Genomic DNA, 20,168 nt, shown 5'->3' with positions numbered 1-20,168 from the left:
TTAGTCACCACACACTCATTATGTGACAGGTTATACAGCACCTGAATTAACTACTTTAGTCACCACACATTCATTATGTGACTGGTTATACAGCACCACAATGATCTACTTTAGTCACCACGCCTTCATTATGTGACTGGTTATACAGCACCTGAATTAACTACTTTAGTCACCACACATTCATTATGTGACTGGTTATACAGCACCTGAATTAACTACTTTAGTCACCACACATTCATTATGTGACTGGTTATACAGCACCTGAATTAACTACTTTAGTCACTACACATTCATTATATGACTGGATATACAGCACCTGAATTAACTACTTTAGTCACCACACATTCATTATGTGACTGGTTATACAGCACCTGAATTAACTACTTTAGTCACCACACATTCATTATGTGACTGGTTATACAGCACCACAATTATCTACTTTAGTCACCACACATTCATTATGTGACTGGTTATACAGCACCACAATGATCTACTTTAGTCACCACACATTCATTATGTGACTGGTTGTACAGCACCTGAATTAACTACTTTAGTCACCACACATTCATTATGTGACTGGTTATACAGCACCACAATGATCTACTTTAGTCACCACACATTCATTATGTGACTGGTTATACAGCACCTCAATGATCTACTTTAGTCACCTCACCACACATTCATTATATGACTGGATATACAGCACCTGAATTAACTACTTTAGTCACCACACATTTATTATGTGACTGGTTATACAGCACCACAATGATCTACTTTAGTCACCACACATTCATTCATTATGTGACTGGTTGTACAGCACCTGAATTAACTACTTTAGTCACCACACATTCATTATGTGACTGGTTATACAGCACCACAATGATCTACTTTAGTCACCACACATTCATTATGTGACTGGTTATACAGCACCTCAATGATCTACTTTAGTCACCACACACTCATTATGTGACTGGTTATACAGCACCTGAATGATCTACTTTGATCACTACACCTTCATTATGTGACTGTTTATACAGCACCACAATGATCTACTTTAGTCACCACGCCTTCATTATGTGACTGGTTATACAGCACCTGAATTAACTACTTTAGTCACCACACATTCATTATGTGACTGGTTATACAGCACCTGAATTAACTACTTTAGTCACCACACATTCATTATGTGACTGGTTATACAGCACCTGAATTAACTACTTTAGTCACCACACATTCATTATGTGACTGGTTATACAGCACCTGAATTAACTACTTTAGTCACCACACATTCATTATGTGACTGGTTATACAGCACCTGAATTAACTACTTTAGTCACCACACATTCATTATATGACTGGATATACAGCACCTGAATTAACTACTTTAGTCACCACACATTCATTATGTGACTGGTTATACAGCACCACAATGATCTACTTTAGTCACCACACATTCATTATGTGACTGGTTATACAGCACCTGAATTAACTACTTTAGTCACCACACATTCATTATATGACTGGATATACAGCACCTGAATTAACTAATTTATTCACCACACATTCATTATGTGACTGGTTATACAGCACCTGAATTAACTACTTTAGTCACCACACATTCATTATGTGACTGGTTATACAGCACCACAATGATCTACTTTAGTCACCACACATTCATTATGTGACTGGTTGTACAGCACCTGAATTAACTACTTTAGTCACCACACATTCATTATGTGACTGGTTATACAGCACCACAATGATCTACTTTAGTCACCACACATTCATTATGTGACTGGTTATACAGCACCTCAATGATCTACTTTAGTCACCACACATTCATTATGTGACTGGTTATACAGCACCTGAATTAACTACTTTAGTCACCACACATTCATTATATGACTGGTTATACAGCACCTGAATTAACTACTTTAGTCACCACACATTCATTATGTGACTGGTTATACAGCACCTGAATTAACTACTTTAGTCACCACACATTCATTATGTGACTGGTTATACAGCACCACAATGATCTACTTTAGTCACCACACATTCATTATGTGACTGGTTGTACAGCACCACAATGATCTACTTTAGTCACCACACATTCATTATGTGACTGGTTATACAGCACCTGAAATAACTACTTTAGTCACCACACATTCATTATGTGACTGGTTGTACAGCACCTGAATGAACTACTTTAGTCACCACACATTCATTATGTGACTGGTTATACAGCACCTCAATGATCTACTTTAGTCACCACACATTCATTATGTGACTGGTTATACAGCACCTGAATAACTACTTTAGTCACCACACATTCATTATGTGACTGTTTATACAGCACCACAATGATCTACTTTAGTCACCACACATTCATTATGTGACTGGTTATACAGCACCTGAATTAACTACTTTAGTCACCACACATTCATTATGTGACTGGTTATACAGCACCTGAATTAACTACTTTAGTCACCACACATTCATTATGTGACTGTTTATACAGCACCACAATGATCTACTTTAGTCACCACACATTCATTATGTGACTGGTTATACAGCACCTCAATGATCTACTTTAGTCACCACACATTAATTATGTGACTGGTTATACAGCACCTGAATTAACTACTTTAGTCACCACACATTCATTATGTGACTGGTTATACAGCACCTGAATTAACTACTTTAGTCACTACACATTCATTATATGACTGGATATACAGCACCTGAATTAACTACTTTAGTCACCACACATTCATTATGTGACTGGTTATACAGCACCACTGAATTAACTACTTTAGTCATTAACTACTTTAGTCACCACACATTCATTATGTGACTGGTTATACAGCACCACAATTATCTACTTTAGTCACCACACATTCATTATGTGACTGGTTATACAGCACCACAATGATCTACTTTAGTCACCACACATTCATTATGTGACTGGTTGTACAGCACCTGAATTAACTACTTTAGTCACCACACATTCATTATGTGACTGGTTATACAGCACCACAATGATCTACTTTAGTCACCACACATTCCTTATGTGACTGGTTATACAGCACCTCAATGATCTACTTTAGTCACCTCACCACACATTCATTATATGACTGGATATACAGCACCTGAATTAACTACTTTAGTCACCACACATTTATTATGTGACTGGTTATACAGCACCACAATGATCTACTTTAGTCACCACACATTCATTATGTGACTGGTTGTACAGCACCTGAATTAACTACTTTAGTCACCACACATTCATTATGTGACTGGTTATACAGCACCACAATGATCTACTTTAGTCACCACACATTCATTATGTGACTGGTTATACAGCACCTCAATGATCTACTTTAGTCACCACACACTCATTATGTGACTGGTTATACAGCACCTGAATGATCTACTTTGATCACTACACCTTCATTATGTGACTGTTTATACAGCACCACAATGATCTACTTTAGTCACCACGCCTTCATTATGTGACTGGTTATACAGCACCTGAATTAACTACTTTAGTCACCACACATTCTTTATGTGACTGGTTATACAGCACATGAATTAACTACTTTAGTCACCACACATTCATTATGTGACTGGTTATACAGCACCTGAATTAACTACTTTAGTCACCACACATTCATTATGTGACTGGTTATACAGCACCTGAATTAACTACTTTAGTCACCACACATTCATTATGTGACTGGTTATACAGCACCTGAATTAACTACTTTAGTCACCACACATTCATTATATGACTGGATATACAGCACCTGAATTAACTACTTTAGTCACCACACATTCATTATGTGACTGGTTATACAGCACCACAATGATCTACTTTAGTCACCACACATTCATTATGTGACTGGTTATACAGCACCTGAATTAACTACTTTAGTCACCACACATTCATTATATGACTGGATATACAGCACCTGAATTAACTAATTTATTCTCCACACATTCATTATGTGACTGGTTATACAGCACCTGAATTAACTACTTTAGTCACCACACATTCATTATGTGACTGGTTATACAGCACCACAATGATCTACTTTAGTCACCACACATTCATTATGTGACTGGTTGTACAGCACCTGAATTAACTACTTTAGTCACCACACATTCATTATGTGACTGGTTATACAGCACCACAATGATCTACTTTAGTCACCACACATTCATTATGTGACTGGTTATACAGCACCTCAATGATCTACTTTAGTCACCACACATTCATTATGTGACTGGTTATACAGCACCTGAATTAACTACTTTAGTCACCACACATTCATTATATGACTGGTTATACAGCACCTGAATTAACTACTTTAGTCACCACACATTCATTATGTGACTGGTTATACAGCACCTGAATTAACTACTTTAGTCACCACACATTCATTATGTGACTGGTTATACAGCACCACAATGATCTACTTTAGTCACCACACATTCATTATGTGACTGGTTGTACAGCACCACAATGATCTACTTTAGTCACCACACATTCATTATGTGACTGGTTATACAGCACCTGAATTAACTACTTTAGTCACCACACATTCATTATGTGACTGGTTGTACAGCACCTGAATGAACTACTTTAGTCACTACACATTCATTATGTGACTGGTTATACAGCACCTCAGTGATCTACTTTAGTCACCACACCTTCATTATGTGACTGGTTATACAGCACCTGAAATAACTACTTTAGTCACCACACATTCATTATGTGACTAGTTATACAGCACCACAATGATCTACTTTAGTCACCACACATTCATGATGTGACTGGTTATACAGCACCTGAATTAACTACTTTAGTCACCACACATTCATTATGTGACTGGTTATACAGCACCTGAATTAACTACTTTAGTCACCACACATTCATTATGTGACTGTTTGTGCAGCACCACAATGATCTACTTTAGTCACCACACATTCATTATGTGACTGGTTATACAGCACCTCAATGATCTACTTTAGTCACCACACATTAATTATGTGACTGGTTATACAGCACCTCAATGATCTACTTTAGTCATCACGCCTTCATTTTCTCATCATCTTGTGCAAAGTTGTCGTTTTTCATTCCAGGTGTGATGGAGAACTCCAATCTCATCCATCTGACTGAGAGCTTTTGGCAGTGCCTTGGCTGCCCTAACTCTAGCTGTGCTGTGGTCTGTCTTGCTCTAATACCCAGTCTCTAATCCCTCAGTGAACGGTGCATTGGCTGCCCTAACTCCAGCTGTGCTGTGGTCTGTCTTGCTCTAATACCCAGTCTCTAATCCCTCAGTGAATGGTGCCTTGGCTGCACTAACTCTAGCTATGCTGTTACCTTTAACATGCAGTGGTCTGTCTTGCTCTAATACCCAGTCTCTAATCCCTCAGTGAACGGTGCCTTGGCTGCCCTAACTCTAGCTGTGCTGTTACCTTTAACATGCAGTGGTCTGTCTTGCTCTAATACCCAATCTCTAATCCCTCAGTGAACGGTGCCTTGGCTGCCCTAACTCTCACTGTGATGTTACCTTTAACATGCAGTGGTCCGTCTTGCTCTAATACCCAGTCTCTAATCCCTCAGTGAACAGTGCCGTGGCTGCCCTAACTCTAGCTGTGCAGTGGTCTGTCTTGCTCTAATACCCAGTCTCTAATCCCTCAGTGAATGGTGCCTTGGCTGCCCTAACTCTTGCTGTGCTGTTACCTTTAACATGCGGTGGTCTGTCTTGCTCTAATACCCAGTCTCTAATCCCTCAGTGAACGGTGCCGTGGCTGCCCTAACTCTAGCTGTGCAGTGGTCTGTCTTGCTCTAATACCCAGTCTCTAATCCCTCAGTGAACGGTGCCATGGCTGCCCTAACTCTAGCTGTGCAGTGGTCTGTCTTGCTCTAATACCCAGTCTCTAATCCCTCAGTGAACGGTGCCGTGGCTGCCCTAACTCTAGCTGTGCTGTTACCTTTAACATGCGGTGGTCTGTCTTGCTCTAATACCCAGTCTCTAATCCCTCAGTGAATGGTGCCTTGGCTGCCCTAACTCTAGCTGTGCTGTTACCTTTAACATGCAGTGGTCTGTCTTGCTCTAATACCCAGTCTCTAATCCCTCAGTGAACAGTGCCGTGGCTGCCCTAACTCTAGCTGTGCAGTGGTCTGTCTTGCTCTAATACCCAGTCTCTAATCCCTCAGTGAATGGTGCCTTGGCTGCCCTAACTCTAGCTGTGCTGTTACCTTTAACATGCGGTGGTCTGTCTTGCTCTAATACCCAGTCTCTAATCCCTCAGTGAACGGTGCCGTGGCTGCCCTAACTCTAGCTGTGCTGTTACCTTTAACATGCGGTGGTCTGTCTTGCTCTAATACCCAGTCTCTAATCCCTCAGTGAACGGTGCCGTGGCTGCCCTAACTCTAGCTGTGCAGTGGTCTGTCTTGCTCTAATACCCAGTCTCTAATCCCTCAGTGAACGGTGCCGTGGCTGCCCTAACTCTAGCTGTGCAGTGGTCTGTCTTGCTCTAATACCCAGTCTCTAATCCCTCAGTGAACGGTGCCGTGGCTGCCCTAACTCTAGCTGTGCAGTGGTCTGTCTTGCTCTAATACCCAGTCTCTAATCCCTCAGTGAACGGTGCCTTGGCTGCCCTGACTCTAGCTTGTCTGTTACCTTTAACATGTAGTGGTCTGTCTTGCTCTAATACCCAGTCTCTAATCCCTCCGTGAACGGTGCCTTGAGGGAAATCATTTCACCCAACCCTGTATTTTCAACTAGATTCCATAACTTTATGAAACAATTTGTCTCTTTCATTTTACCGTGGCTTTATTCATTTGTCCTCCCAAAGCCTACGGTCAAAATGTATGGCCACCCAGAAATACCATGCATACTAAAACCTATACACTGAGTAGGCCTATATCCGTTTGGTACAGACATATTTCAATGAGAGAGTAAAATGGTCAAAGTTCCAAGTTCCAAACCACTTTGATTCTTTCTTTTTTTTCCAAACGTCTGAATAACCTCTTCATGTTATGCTTCTCCTCCCTTGAATGACAGCTGTAGTATAGGGTTTGTCTCGCTCAGAGTTCTAGCGTTTGTGAATAGGGGGCTGCGATGGAGGGATGGGAAGAGGGTGAGGATGGGAGAGGGAGGCAGTGTCAATTGGATTCTGCTGAGGAAGAAAGTGCATTCGGACATTTTGTCTGGCAGATAAAAAACCCATCTGATATGACGAGAGAAGGTCAGTGTCTCTACTATCAGATACCGCAGGTCCAAGTCTCGTTTGATGCCTGTCTCTCAGCCTGCCTACTTGGCTTGGGAGGCATAGTGCAGATAATAATAATAATAATAGATTTATTTGATATTGCCGCTTTCATTTCAAACAGAATCTAAAAGTCGCAACAACAACGAAAAAAGGATATCAGATAGCAGATTCCCTTCAAACTCAACTCTGGACCAAGAAGCCAGTTCCACTGCATTTTTTCATTCTTCATCTCTAATCAGGGATTGATTTAGACATGGGACAACAGGTGAGGGAAATGAATGATCAGGTAGAACAGAAAAGCAGCAGGCTACGGACATCGTAGGGTAACAGTTGAACACCTCTGCTGTAGCCTACTGGTGATTCCAGAGTCATTTTGTAATATTACAATATACTAATAATATCTACCATACACTCATGTCAAATGTTCACGGCAGTGGAGGCTGGTGGGAGGAATGGAATAAACGGAGTCAAACGTGGTTTTCATATGTTTCATGTGTTTGGGCTCCCGGGTGTTAGAGGCGTCACTACAGACACCCTGGTTTGAATCCAGGCTGTATCACAACCGGTCATTATCGGGAGTCGCATAGGGCGGCGCACAATTGGCCCAGTGAGGTACAGGGGAAAATTTCCATTTGAGAAATTAGTAACATGACCTTTCAAAAGAATTGTCCTGGGTAGCCGTGCGAGGACAAACGATTGTGACAGGTGAGGATGTGGCATCACACAGTAGCCGACCGGTAACTCCACCCATCTCAGCCAATCCCAGTCTCAGATTTCCTCCCGCATGCAGCCTCTGGGATTCAGGCTTCAGGCTTAATCAAATGGAACTGAGGCAAGAGCACAGGACAAATCTCCAATCAGCGAAAGCGTGAAGAGTGTCTAACAGATTGATGCAGACCTTAACACATGCATCCGCTGGATTAAATCCTATTCCAATCACATCGAGTGTGCATCCCAAATGTTACCCTGTTACATATATGGTGTACTACTTTTGACCAGGGCCCGTGCACTATATAGGGGATAGAGTGTTATTTGGGAAGCACCCTGAGAGAGGCCTTGGGAAACCTCACAAAAAGCACACAAGTGGCTGGCTGAAGTATTAGGACGTATATTTGTGTAATAGCTCACCGTCAATGTATCGTTACTGTCGAGTGGCAGATATTAAACAGAGGGCAAAACCTCAATACTACACAGTAATCGTTCTGTAAAATGGTCACACAATATATGCGGTGCCACAGTTGAAAGGATCACTTTGTGGTACCATGAATGTCTTTCAGGCACAGTGGAATTTCGTTTTTACTTCTGAGACAAAACTTTTACACCTGTGTCATTCCAAAAAACTATAGTTCACTGCTTTCTCAAGATAAAATAAATGACTCTAATTTGCCTAACAATGTACTTCATCATCCTTTTTAATGGACCATGTATTCTCTGATGAGTTTAAATAGTAGGAAGACTCCATAATTCATAGTGAATTAATTAATAAAACATTTCTCACATCACACTCAAGGCCATAACATGAGGTGTCCCCTGTCTAGTAGGAGCAAGGTAATATATTGAAATTGGGAATGTGTGTGCATGTGCGTGTGTGCATGTGCGTGTGTGTGTGTACTTGTGCGTGTGTGTGTGTACTTGTGCGTGTGTATGTGTACTTGTGCGTGTGTGTGTGTGCATGTGCGTGTGTGTGTGTACTTGTGCGTGTGTGTGTGTACTTGTGCGTGTGTGTGTACTTGTGCGTGTGTGTGCATGTGCGTGTGTGTGTGTACTTGTGCGTGTGTGTGTGTACTTGTGCGTGTGTGTGTGTACTTGTGCGTGTGTGTGTACTTGTGCGTGTGTGTGTGTGTGCATGTGCGTGTGTGTGTACTTGTGCGTGTGTGTGTGTACTTGTGCGTGTGTGTGCGTGTGTGTGTGTACTTGTGCGTGTGTGTGTGTGCATGTGCGTGTGTGTGTGTGCATGTGCGTGTGTGTGTATACTTGTGCGTGTGTGTGTGTGTACTTGTGCGTGCGTGTGTGTGCATGTGCGAGTGTGTGTGTGTGTACTTGTGCGTGTGTACTTGTGCGTGTGTGTGTGTGCATGTGCGTGTGTGTGTGCATGTGCTTGTGTGTGTGTGTGTGTGTGTGTGTACTTGTGTGTGTGTGTACTTGTGTGTGTGTGTGTGTGTGTGTGTGTGCATGTGCGTGTGTGTGTACTTGTGCGTGTGTGTGAGCATGTGTGTGTGTGTGTAAGTATGTTTTTCTCACCAAAGGGCAGAAAGAGAAGGCTACCATTTGTTACTAGAAAGCATTTACCACCAAGAGGTAATTCTGTCTCCACACACTCACTCACCTCCCAGCCTCACACAGACAACAGCCAGGTGCCTGCCAGGTAGACATAACACAAACACAGTCTAGAATACATCATACACTCCACCTCACATCCCCCTCCAGTCCCCCCTCCCTCCTTAGTCACTGGCTCTGATTGGCTGTGACGGCGGGGCTGGATCAATGGGACAGGGCTTGACTGGTGGCAGAGTGACGGAGTGTCTCTGGACGTCCCATTTGACTGAGAGATCACCAGCTGGGCCCTGCAGTGGAATACTAATCCAGTCTCTCCTTCCTCTGGTGACAGCCAAGGCATTGTAGGACAGGACATGCCTTGACACCATTAATAACACGAAGGCCCTGAATGCATGTGAACAGTCAACTGCTTATTGAGCATTCCCCCTGAACTATTCCCTCATGTGGCTCTGTGACATTTCTCTGTTTTCTCACATTATCACACCAAATCAAATCAAATGTTATTAGTCACATGCGCCGAATACAACAGGTCTAGTAGACCTTACAGTGAAATGCTTACTTACCAACAGTGCTGTTTAAAAAAATATGGATAAGAATAAGAGATAAAAGTAACAAGTAATTATAGAGCAGCAATTATAGGGGCACAGGTTAGTTGAGGTAGTATGTACATGTAGGTAGAGTTAATTAAAGTGACTATGCATAGATGACAACAGAAAGTGGCAGTGGTGTGGAGAGGGGAGGGGAGGGGGGGGCAATACAAATAGTCTGGGTAGCCATTTGACTAGATGTTCAGGAGTCTTATGGCTTGGGGGTAGAAGCTGTTTATTAGCCTCTTGGACCTAGACTTGGCACTCCGGTACCCCTTGCCGTGTGGTAGCAGAGAGAACAGTATATGACTAGGGTGGCTGGAGTCTTTGACTATTTTTAGGGCCTTCCTCTGAAACCACCTGGTATAGAGGTCCTGGATGGCAGGAAGTTTGGCCCCAGTGATGTACTGGGACGTTCACACTACCCTCTGTAATGCCTTGCGGTGGGAGGCCGAGTAGTTGCCATACCAGGCAGTGATGCAACCAGTCAGGATGCTCTCGATGGTGCAGCTGTAGAACCTTTGAGGATCTGAGGACCAATGCCAAATATTTTCAGTCTTCTGAGGGGGAATAGGTTTTGTCGTGCCCACTTCACGACTGTCCTGGTGTGCTCGGACCATGTTAGTGACCATGTTAGTTTGTTGGTGATGTGGACACCAAGGAGTTCTCAACCTGCTCCACTGCAGCACTGTCGATGAGAATGGGGGGCGTGCTTGGTCCTCTTTTTCCTGTAGTCCACAATCATCTCCTTAGTCTTGATCATGTTGAGGGAGAGGTTGTTGTCCTGGCACCACACGACCAGGTCTCTGACCTCCTCCCTATAGGCTGTCTCGTTGTTGTCGGTGATCAGGCCTACCACTGTTGTGTCATCGGCAAATTTAATGATGGTGTTGGACTCATGCCTGGCCGTGCAGTCGTGAGTGAACAGGGAGTTCAGAAGGGGGCTGAGCACGCACCCATGAGGGGACCCGATGTTGAGGATCAGCGTGGCGGAAGTGTTGTTACATACCCTAACCAACTGGGGGCGGCCCATCAGGAAGTGTAGGATCCAGTTGCAGAGGGAGATGTTTAGTCCCAGGGTCCTTAGCTTATTGATGAGCTTTGAGGGCACTATGGTGTTGAACGATGAGCTGTAGTCAATGAATAGCATTCTCACATAGGTGTTCCTTTTGTCCAGGTGGGAAAGGGCACTGCGGAGTGCAATAGAGACTGCATCATCTGTGGATCTGTTGGGGCGGTATGCAAATTGGAGTGGGTCTAGGGTTTCTAGGGTTTCTGGGATGGGGTGTTGAAGTGAGCCATGACCAGCCTTTCAAAGCACTTCATGGTTACAGACGTGAGTGCTACAGGTCAGTAGTCATTTAGGCAGGTTACTTTAGTGTTCTTGGGCACAAGCATTATGATGGCCTGCTTAAAATATGTTGGTATTACAGACTCGGACAGGGAGAGGTTGCAAATGTCAGTGAAGACACTTGCTAGTTGGTCAGCGTTTGCTCGCAGTACATGTCCTGGTAATCCGTCTGGCCCTGCGGCCTTGTGAATGTTGACCTGTATAAAGGTCGTACTCACACAGTCTCCAGGACAGCTGGTGCTCTCATGCATGTTTCAGTGATATTTGCCTCGAAGCAAGCATAGAAGTAGTTTAGCTCGTCCGGTAGGCTCGTGTCACTGGGCAGCTCTCGGCTGTGCTTCCCTTTGTAGTCTGTATTGGTTTACCACATCCGACAAGCGTCAGAGCCGGTGTAGTATGATTCAATCTTAGTCCTGTATTAACCAGGGAGGACCAAGCACGCCGGTTTGATGGTTTGTCGGAGAGCATAGTGGGAATCCTTTTAAGCTTCCGGGTTAGAGTCCCACTCATTGAAAGCAGCAGCTCTAGCCTTTATCTCAGTGCGCATGCTGCCTGCAATTCATGGCTTCTAGTTGGGGTATGTACATACGGTCACTGTGGGGACGACGTCATTGATGCACTTATTGATGAAGCAGATAATAGATGTGATGTACTCCACAATGCCATTGTATTGGATAGAAAACACTCTGAAGTTTCTACAACTGTTTGAATGATTTATGTGAGTATAACAGAACTCTTATGGCAGGCCAAAACCTGAGAAGAAATACAAACAGCAAGTGGGAAATCTGAGGTTGGTCGATTTTCAACTCAGTCCCTATTGAATACACAGTGGGATATTGGTTATGTTGCACTTCCTAAGGCTTCCACTAGATGTAAACTGTCTTTAGAAATGTGTTGAGGATTCTACTGTGAAGGGGGAGTGAATGAGAGAAGATTGAGTCAGAGGTCTGCGAGCAGTCATGCGCTAGTCATGCGCATTTCACATGAGAGGTAGCTCGCACACCTTTGCTTTTCTGAAGACAAAGGAATTCTCAGATTGGAATATTATTGAAGTTTCATGTTGAAAACATCCTAAAGATTGATTCCATAGATCATTTGACATGTTTCTACGGACAGTAACGGAAATTTTTGACATTTTGTCTGCAACTAGTGAACGCACTTCATGACTTTGGATTTTTTTAACCAAACGCGCTAACAAAAGTAGCTATTTGGACATAAATGATGGACATTATATAACAAATCAAACATTTAATGTGGAACTGGGATTCCTGGGAGTGCATTCTGATGAAGATCATCAAAGGTAAATTAATATTTATAATGTTATTTCTGACTTCTGTTGACTCCAACATGGCGGATATATCTATTTGTTTTCTTAAGCGCTAACACTTGTTCTCAGATTATTGCATGGATTTGCTTTATACTGAGATTTTTTTATATAAATATGTACCAAAACATACATGTAAAGCTTTTTCTGAAATCTGACACAGCGGTTGCATTAAGGAGAAGTTTATCTATATTTCCATGTCTAACACTTGTATTTTCATCAACATTTATAATGAGTACTTCTGTAAACTAATAATAAACTAATAAGGTTCTCTGCAATATCACCGGACACACACATAGAGCAACACACACACGTATATACACACGTACACACACACACACACACACACACACACATCATATACATCATATAGAGCAGCAAAACAGTGGAAGAGAGGGAAGATATACTATTAGTGAGATCGAGAGGAGAGAGATGGAGACAGATTGAGAGGGGAAGAGAGATGGAGATAGAGACTGCGGGGGAGAGAGGTGAGGGTTGTGGGGTCACCCAGAGGAATAGAGATGAGGGTTGAAAGGCTGTGGGGTCACTGAGGTGGAGAGAGATAAGGGTTGAAAGGTTGTGGGGACACTGAGGGGGAGGGAAATAAGGTTTGAAAGGTTGTGGGGACATTGTGGGGGAGAGAGATATGGGTTGAAAGTTTGTGGGGACATTGAGGGGGAGGGAAATAAGGGTTGAAAGGTTGTGGAGACACTGAGGGGGAGAGAGATAATGGTTGAAAGGTTGTGGTGTCATTGGGTCGCTACATGTGTGTTCTGAAGGACAACTTGCATATATCTGCCTCATTATTATTGTTCTTTCATACACTCTCCCCTGACATCTGGTGAAAAGGCTAGATGTCTACTGTACATACATGACTGACAGGCTTCATCCGCTTGACATAATAATAATATATACAGCGTTTCTAATAATCAAAGTAACAGCGTTTGCCCTGAAATGAAAAGATGAAAATAAAAATGTTGGTGAAGAAACCACCCAGAGGGTAAGAGAGAAATGAAAGGCTGTAGCAACACAGATTAAAGTGCGATAGTGTCTTTTGGAAGTAAGACTCATTCTGCTGGTGTGGTTTATAAGATACAGCAATGACTCCGTCCATACATGCTCTGCTCAAAGACCCTGATCCTAATCTCGTTCTCTCTACAACCACAACGTTCCTCTTTTGTCTCCCTCACTGTGCCCACTGCCTAATCCAAATTCAATATGTTAACATGTGCGAGCGCCTTGCTACATAGGAAAATGCAAAGCTGAGTCCAAAGGAGAGCATCCTGGGATTCTGCTGCAGTGTTGTGATGATTGGGAGGAATTATAAGTCATATCTCCATAATGACAGTGTTCGCTATTGTTGGGATCTGTTCATTCCATTTCCATATTTTACTACGTGTGTCAACACAGCAACAATATCTACCACAGTATTGTACAGCAGGGGGTAACTTAATGAGAAATGGTGAGGGGTATAATGTGTCTGGGATTGGTGTCATTTGGGGACAGTGATATGTTGAATAGATAAACACTGAAAGGGTGAAAGGGTGATTTTAAGTCTAAGCCAAATTACAGGTTGATTCTATATACAGCAGTTGTATACATTTAAGAACATTTCCATTGAAGTATTGAACCTGAAACAGAGGAAGTTGAGTAGAGCATTGTAAAGGCCACTACAGACATGGGATTTCTCTCTCTTTCTCTCTTTAAGGTACAGTAGGTTTTCCCAGCTCTAACTGGCAGACGCTCTCCACTAAAAACAACCTACAATGAAGGGAACTAATGAGCCATTCAAGAAAAGACGTCCTTAACCGAAGAGGTTAATAAGTTATTACTATATAATTATTAATACACAATACTGTAACAGGTTTTCTCTTTTCACTACCACAGGCTGCACAGCCAGACAGCAGCAATGCAACGTGACAAGGAAGTGTAACGTTTATTGACTTGGAAAGCAATCCAGTGATATGTTCTCTTTAGGGAGAGCTACAGAGAAAAGGAAAAGGCTTGTTCACAATTGCAAACCTTCTTTTTCGGTTCTCTGTTCATTGTATGACTAAAATGGCAATCTTCCGACAGATACTAAAATGTCAGAGATATTCCGATGTTAATGTTTAGTGTTAATAACATGTTTCAGAAGTCAATCTGTTGATCAGAAAAGCATGGAGCGTGGCAGTATGATGGCATGTAGCGTACTTGGTAATAGATTTGGACTAAATTAATCCTCCAGATTAATTTTAGGGAGATAACATGTTTCCTTATGTCCAACCAAATCTGAACCAAATCTGCCTCATTACAGGCAGGGCAATGTGATGATATGTCTCACAGAAACACACATGCCATGTTTGAGAGCCAAGGATTTCTACCTGGGAAACATAATGTCGCTGTCGGTTGAAAACCTTTGTAACACCATTTTATGCAAATGTTCATATTATAATTGTTTTATTACATCTTTTGAAAATTGTAACTCCCCTCAATGTCCTCTGGATCAAATTAAGGTCCGATGCTGTGGAGCTGTGATACGCAATTTAGTGCTATTAAATCAAAGTGATATTTGATAGTTTTTTAAGTGCAATGTGGGAATCGGCTATCTGCCTCCCAACATGGCTGTACCTATCCTAGGCCTGGTCGTTTACATGGCAGTTGTGGTAAAACAGTCAGGGAGTGGAGTAAGGAGAGTCATGACTCTAGGACCAAGAAAATGTATTTTAGTTATCGGGAAAATATTTCCAGAAAAGTTTCTGTTTTGGAGAAAATAGGTTTTAATCAACGATAAGGTATGTGTCACGCCCTGGCCATAGAGAGGCTTTTATTCTCTGTTTTGGTTAGGCCAGGGTGTGACTAGGGTGGGCATTCTATGTTCATTTTTTATATTTTGGATTTCTTTGTTGTTTGGCCGGGTGTGGTTCTCAATCAGAGGCAGCTGTCTATTATTGGCTCTGATTGAGAACCATACTTAGGTAGCCTTTTCCCACCTGGGTTTTGTGGGTAGATGCTTTCTGTTTTTGTGTCTGCACCAGACAGAACTGTTTCGGTTGTTCTCTTTGTTGTTTTGCTATTCAGTGTTCAGTTCAACTAATCAAAGATGAACACGTACCATGCTGCACCTTGGTCCTCACCTTCTTCCACCAACAGCCATTACAGTATGTGCAGTCTCCAGCCAATCAATAACATAAATTCTTGAACAATTCAATTAAAGCACATTGTTGGAATTAAAACCAGAAGCATCCTGTCAAAACCCTAGAGAAAAACCTCTTTCCTCTTCGGACGATTCCTACGGACCTGGAGATTGGTAAAAGTTGACGGCACACAGTGGCAAAGAACATAACAATGGGATTATTCCTTATGATTATAGCATATTAAGTGTTGCCCCTAATTGGTGTGAACAGTTGTGACTAGCTACAAAGCAACACACTCATCCAAATCAAATCTCCTGGCTGGACTATTTCGGCCTGATTACACAATAACCCCACGGTGAGTGATCGTGTTCCTCCTCAGGCATCGGCTATACAACCTAGCGCAGCACTGAATAGAATAGAGAATCATGGTAGAAGGGGGATTGGAACTGCTCTCTAACTGCCTGCCTGTTAACTCTCTGAGCCATGCTCCCTGGCTAACTGTCTGCCTGTGTTCACTCTCTGAGCCATGCTCCCTGGCTAACTGCCTGCCTGTGTTAACTCTCTGAGCCATGCTCCCTGGCTAACTGCCTGCCTGTGTTAACTCTCTGAGCCATGCTCCCTGGCTAACTGCCTGCCTATGTTCCCTCTCTGAGCCATGCTCCCTGGCTAACTGCCTGCCTGTGTTAACTCTCTGAGCCATGCTCCCTGGCTAACTGCCTGCCTGTGTTAACTCTCTGAGCCATGCTCCCTGGCTAACTGCCTGCCTGTGTTAACTCTCTGAGCCATGCTCCCTGGCTAACTGCCTGCCTCTGTTAACTCTCTGAGCCATGCTCCCTGGCTAACTGTCTGCCTGTGTTAACTCTCTGAGCCATGCTCCCTGGCTAACTGCCTGCCTGTGTTAACTCTCTGAGCCATGCTCCCTGGCTAACTGCCTGCCTGTGTTTACTCTCTGAGCCATGCTCCCTGGCTAACTGCCTGCCTGTGTTAACTCTCTGAGCCATGCTCCCTGGCTAACTGTCTGCCTGTGTTAACTCTCTGAGCCATGCTCCCTGGCTAACTGCCTGCCTATGTTCCCTCTCTGAGCCATGCTCCCTGGCTAACTGCCTGCCTGTGTTCCCTCTCTGAGCCATGCTCCCTGGCTAACTGCCTGCCTGTGTTCCCTCTCTGAGCCATGCTCCCTGGCTAACTGCCTGCCTGTGTTCCCTGTCTGAGCCTGTGTTCCCTGCCTGTGATCCCTCTCTGAGCTCTGCGCTGCAAAGGGGCAGTTAGCTAGGGGAATGCAAGTGTTACCACTGCTGAACGGCAGAGCAAATTTTCTCAGCTGAATTGAGGCTAAGAAGGAGAGAGGTCACACTGACTGTGCTAGTGATGTATGTGTGTGTGTGTGTGTGTGTGGCAGGCAGAACCAGGGCAAACACAGCATTGGGAGTTTTTTTATAGACCTCAAAGCCTTTATTAAAGGGACAGCTCAGTCAAAACACAGAAACAACTTGATTTTCATGAGCTTCCACAATCTTTCCAAAGTTGTGGGGAAACCATTCATCAGGTTTTACAGTGTTTGGAGAAAGGAGTGGCTCTGAAACAATATGTTGGATAGACAATGGTTCCTCTCCCAGTTGAGCCAAGCAGTGTTTGAGCCTAAAATGCAGGTTGTTATGGTCTTCTAAGTCAAGACACCTGCTCTGACCTTCCCACTCGCCTGGGTACGAACAACCTTTACAGGAATGAAACCCTAGGAAGCTGGAAACTTTACAACATTATGGAACTCATAAATGATAATGTTGTCCTCCGACGGGTGTCTGTATTCGACAAGGGGAGGAGGTACATGATCTCTCCTTTTCTGTCTCTCTACACCTCTTGTTTCCTCCCCCACCACCTCTCAGCTGTGAATAACTGTCCAACTTCATATCTTTCCTCCCTCGCTCCAGACTCCATAGCTGCGTTAAAGAACAGGAGTTGAGAAGCCTAAGAGTTATGGGTCTGCCAATGACACTTAATACCTTATTGTTCCCCGGAGAAAACAAACAAACAACTTAAGCATGTTAAGTGAGGCAGGGCCTCTAACAGTGTGGACCCAGGTCCAACTCTCTTCTGGCTGGGGATTAGAGAATTCATTAGTAATCTGCAGGGGAGGACTTTAAAGCAGCTTGATTTATGTGCATAGGTTGCAGAAACTCCTCTCCCCCACTCTTTTACCTACAACTGCTATGTAAACAACCAGGAATAGGATAGGTACAGAAACCCAGCCATTTTGGAAGGAAGATAACCAATTTCCACAATGCACTTCAACAACTATCAGATAAGATAGCAGTTATATTTAACAGCACTAAATTGCTCTAGGTTGACTAGATATAACAGAACACCTGACCTCAATACACAGGAACATAACAGAACAACTGACCTCAATACACAGGAACATGACAGAACAACTGACCTCAATACACAGGAATAGTGTCCAACGTCTTGGAGCTCGGTGGGTCTAAACCAGATAGCGTCCTCCTCCTTGTTCATTCTGACGCCGTCGAAAGAGATCGGCTCCTCAAAGTCTCCGTGTCCTGTACTTTTATACCACATCAGGCTTAGTCCCACACTCTGGGAGTGGGTGTAGTTCGCTCTGATGTATCCATAGAATAAAGCACATTTAATCCGCACCGGTTCCCCCAAAAGCACTTTGTATTTCAAGTAGTCCACTGACCAATCCGTGCAGTCGTCCACTGAGGAGAAAGGAGAGAGGGAAAGGTAGATTAATAGGACTGTCATAAGAGCGTCATAAAAGTGTTATAATGTCACAATATAAGCACATTTGTTTCCTACCAAAGGAAAACAAGCTGAAATATGCTGATCATTTAAATGGTATTTGGCGCTGGGAAGTGGGATCAGAGTCAAATAAATGACTGGCCTTAGTTAAGTCTCTATGTGCATTGCCAGTATTGATTTGACCATCATGAATCAGGAAGTAATAATTGCCCTCACTACAATTGTTTCCAGTAGCATTTTCATCTCAAAGTGGCAACACTTCCAACCTATCACCCCTCTCTAAGCTATTTCCACCACACAGGAACAGTAGAAAAGATGTAGACAGAGTGGAACACATAAAAGAAGAGGATAGAGTAGTAGCTGTGGTTGCCGGGGCCTACAGCTGTCTGCTCACCCAGCCGTGCCAGAGCACTAGCACCAGCTGTGACCTAGTCAGAGCCGGGGCAGCGAGAGCCAATGGGAGGGCAGAGTCAGGAGTAGACACACGACCACTCGCACCCGGAACGAGGACGAGGAGCCAGGCGCACACGGCGGTTGACAGACGGGTGTAAAGTCCAAAAACTTGGATGGCATTACCACCAGACCGTGGAGGCACTGTCCTCTGAGAAACTCACTACTAAAAAGTAGCACCTCTGTATTTAAACGGTATGAAGCACCATATTACCGTTATTGTATAACAATATTAGACTTCCCAAAGCATAATTCATCCTCTCACCAGACATGCACACATACGACATCCAGATGTATTAGTCTGTATTATAGACTCTTTAACATCAATCTAACATAATGATTACATACAGGCCCAGTTGTCAGAGCCATCTACTTCCATCCTAATGGACAACTCAGGACATTCATTCACATTAAACTGCAATAGAAAACAAGAGAATATCTCAGCGTACACCCTGAACTGCCTTCAGTGTCCTCTTTCAATACCACAAATGTCAATGTTCAGGGAATAAATGAAAAATCCCTTCCTGATATTGGCCAGCTACAGGTAGAGGCTGGGGGTCACTGAAGGTTTATCTCCATTATGATATCTCATATAGTAGTCACCGACCACCAGCCAATCATATCATATCATATCCCCATTAGGCACCTCATCAATTGGAAAATACCTAAATTGATTCGGTTGGTTTGCATATTTATTTTGGATCGGTGGGGTGTCTGTCTGTCACTCACACAGTTGCCTACCTCAAGGAGCACTGAAGGGACGGAACAAGAGTTCCAGGGGCCCCCAGCCATACACACACCAAAATACACACACACACATGCATGCACGCACACAGTGAAAAGGCTGTAGGGATCAGAGTTTTCATGCAGGCTTCCGGGCTGTGGAGGCCTTGGCTATTGCTAATAAAATGGATATGATTCTCCCTGAGATCTCTACAGCCTTTTCGCCAGATTATAGGATGATCCATTTTCTTTTTGAAGTGTAAAGTAACATTTAATCCAGAGGCAAAAAACTA

General features: G+C 43.3%; 1 protein-coding gene across 2 annotated transcripts in view; it reads right to left on the bottom strand.

Annotated features, from left to right (window-relative positions):
• LOC135543308 (interleukin-1 receptor accessory protein-like 1) overlaps positions 1-20,168 on the bottom strand; it is a 538,127-nt gene that overhangs the window by 340,555 nt on the left and 177,404 nt on the right. For both annotated transcript variants that reach the window (XM_064970484.1, XM_064970485.1), the window contains exon 3: positions 18,380-18,659. In XM_064970484.1, coding sequence (XP_064826556.1) covers positions 18,380-18,659 — 280 coding nt within the window. The remainder of the gene's footprint in view (positions 1-18,379; positions 18,660-20,168) is intronic.

Source organism: Oncorhynchus masou, chromosome 7 (assembly GCF_036934945.1).
Source record: "Oncorhynchus masou masou isolate Uvic2021 chromosome 7, UVic_Omas_1.1, whole genome shotgun sequence".
Taxonomy (NCBI): Eukaryota; Metazoa; Chordata; class Actinopteri; order Salmoniformes; family Salmonidae; genus Oncorhynchus; species Oncorhynchus masou.
The sequence above is the reverse complement of the archived record's forward strand: the minus strand, read 5'-3'. Positions and strand labels throughout refer to the sequence as shown.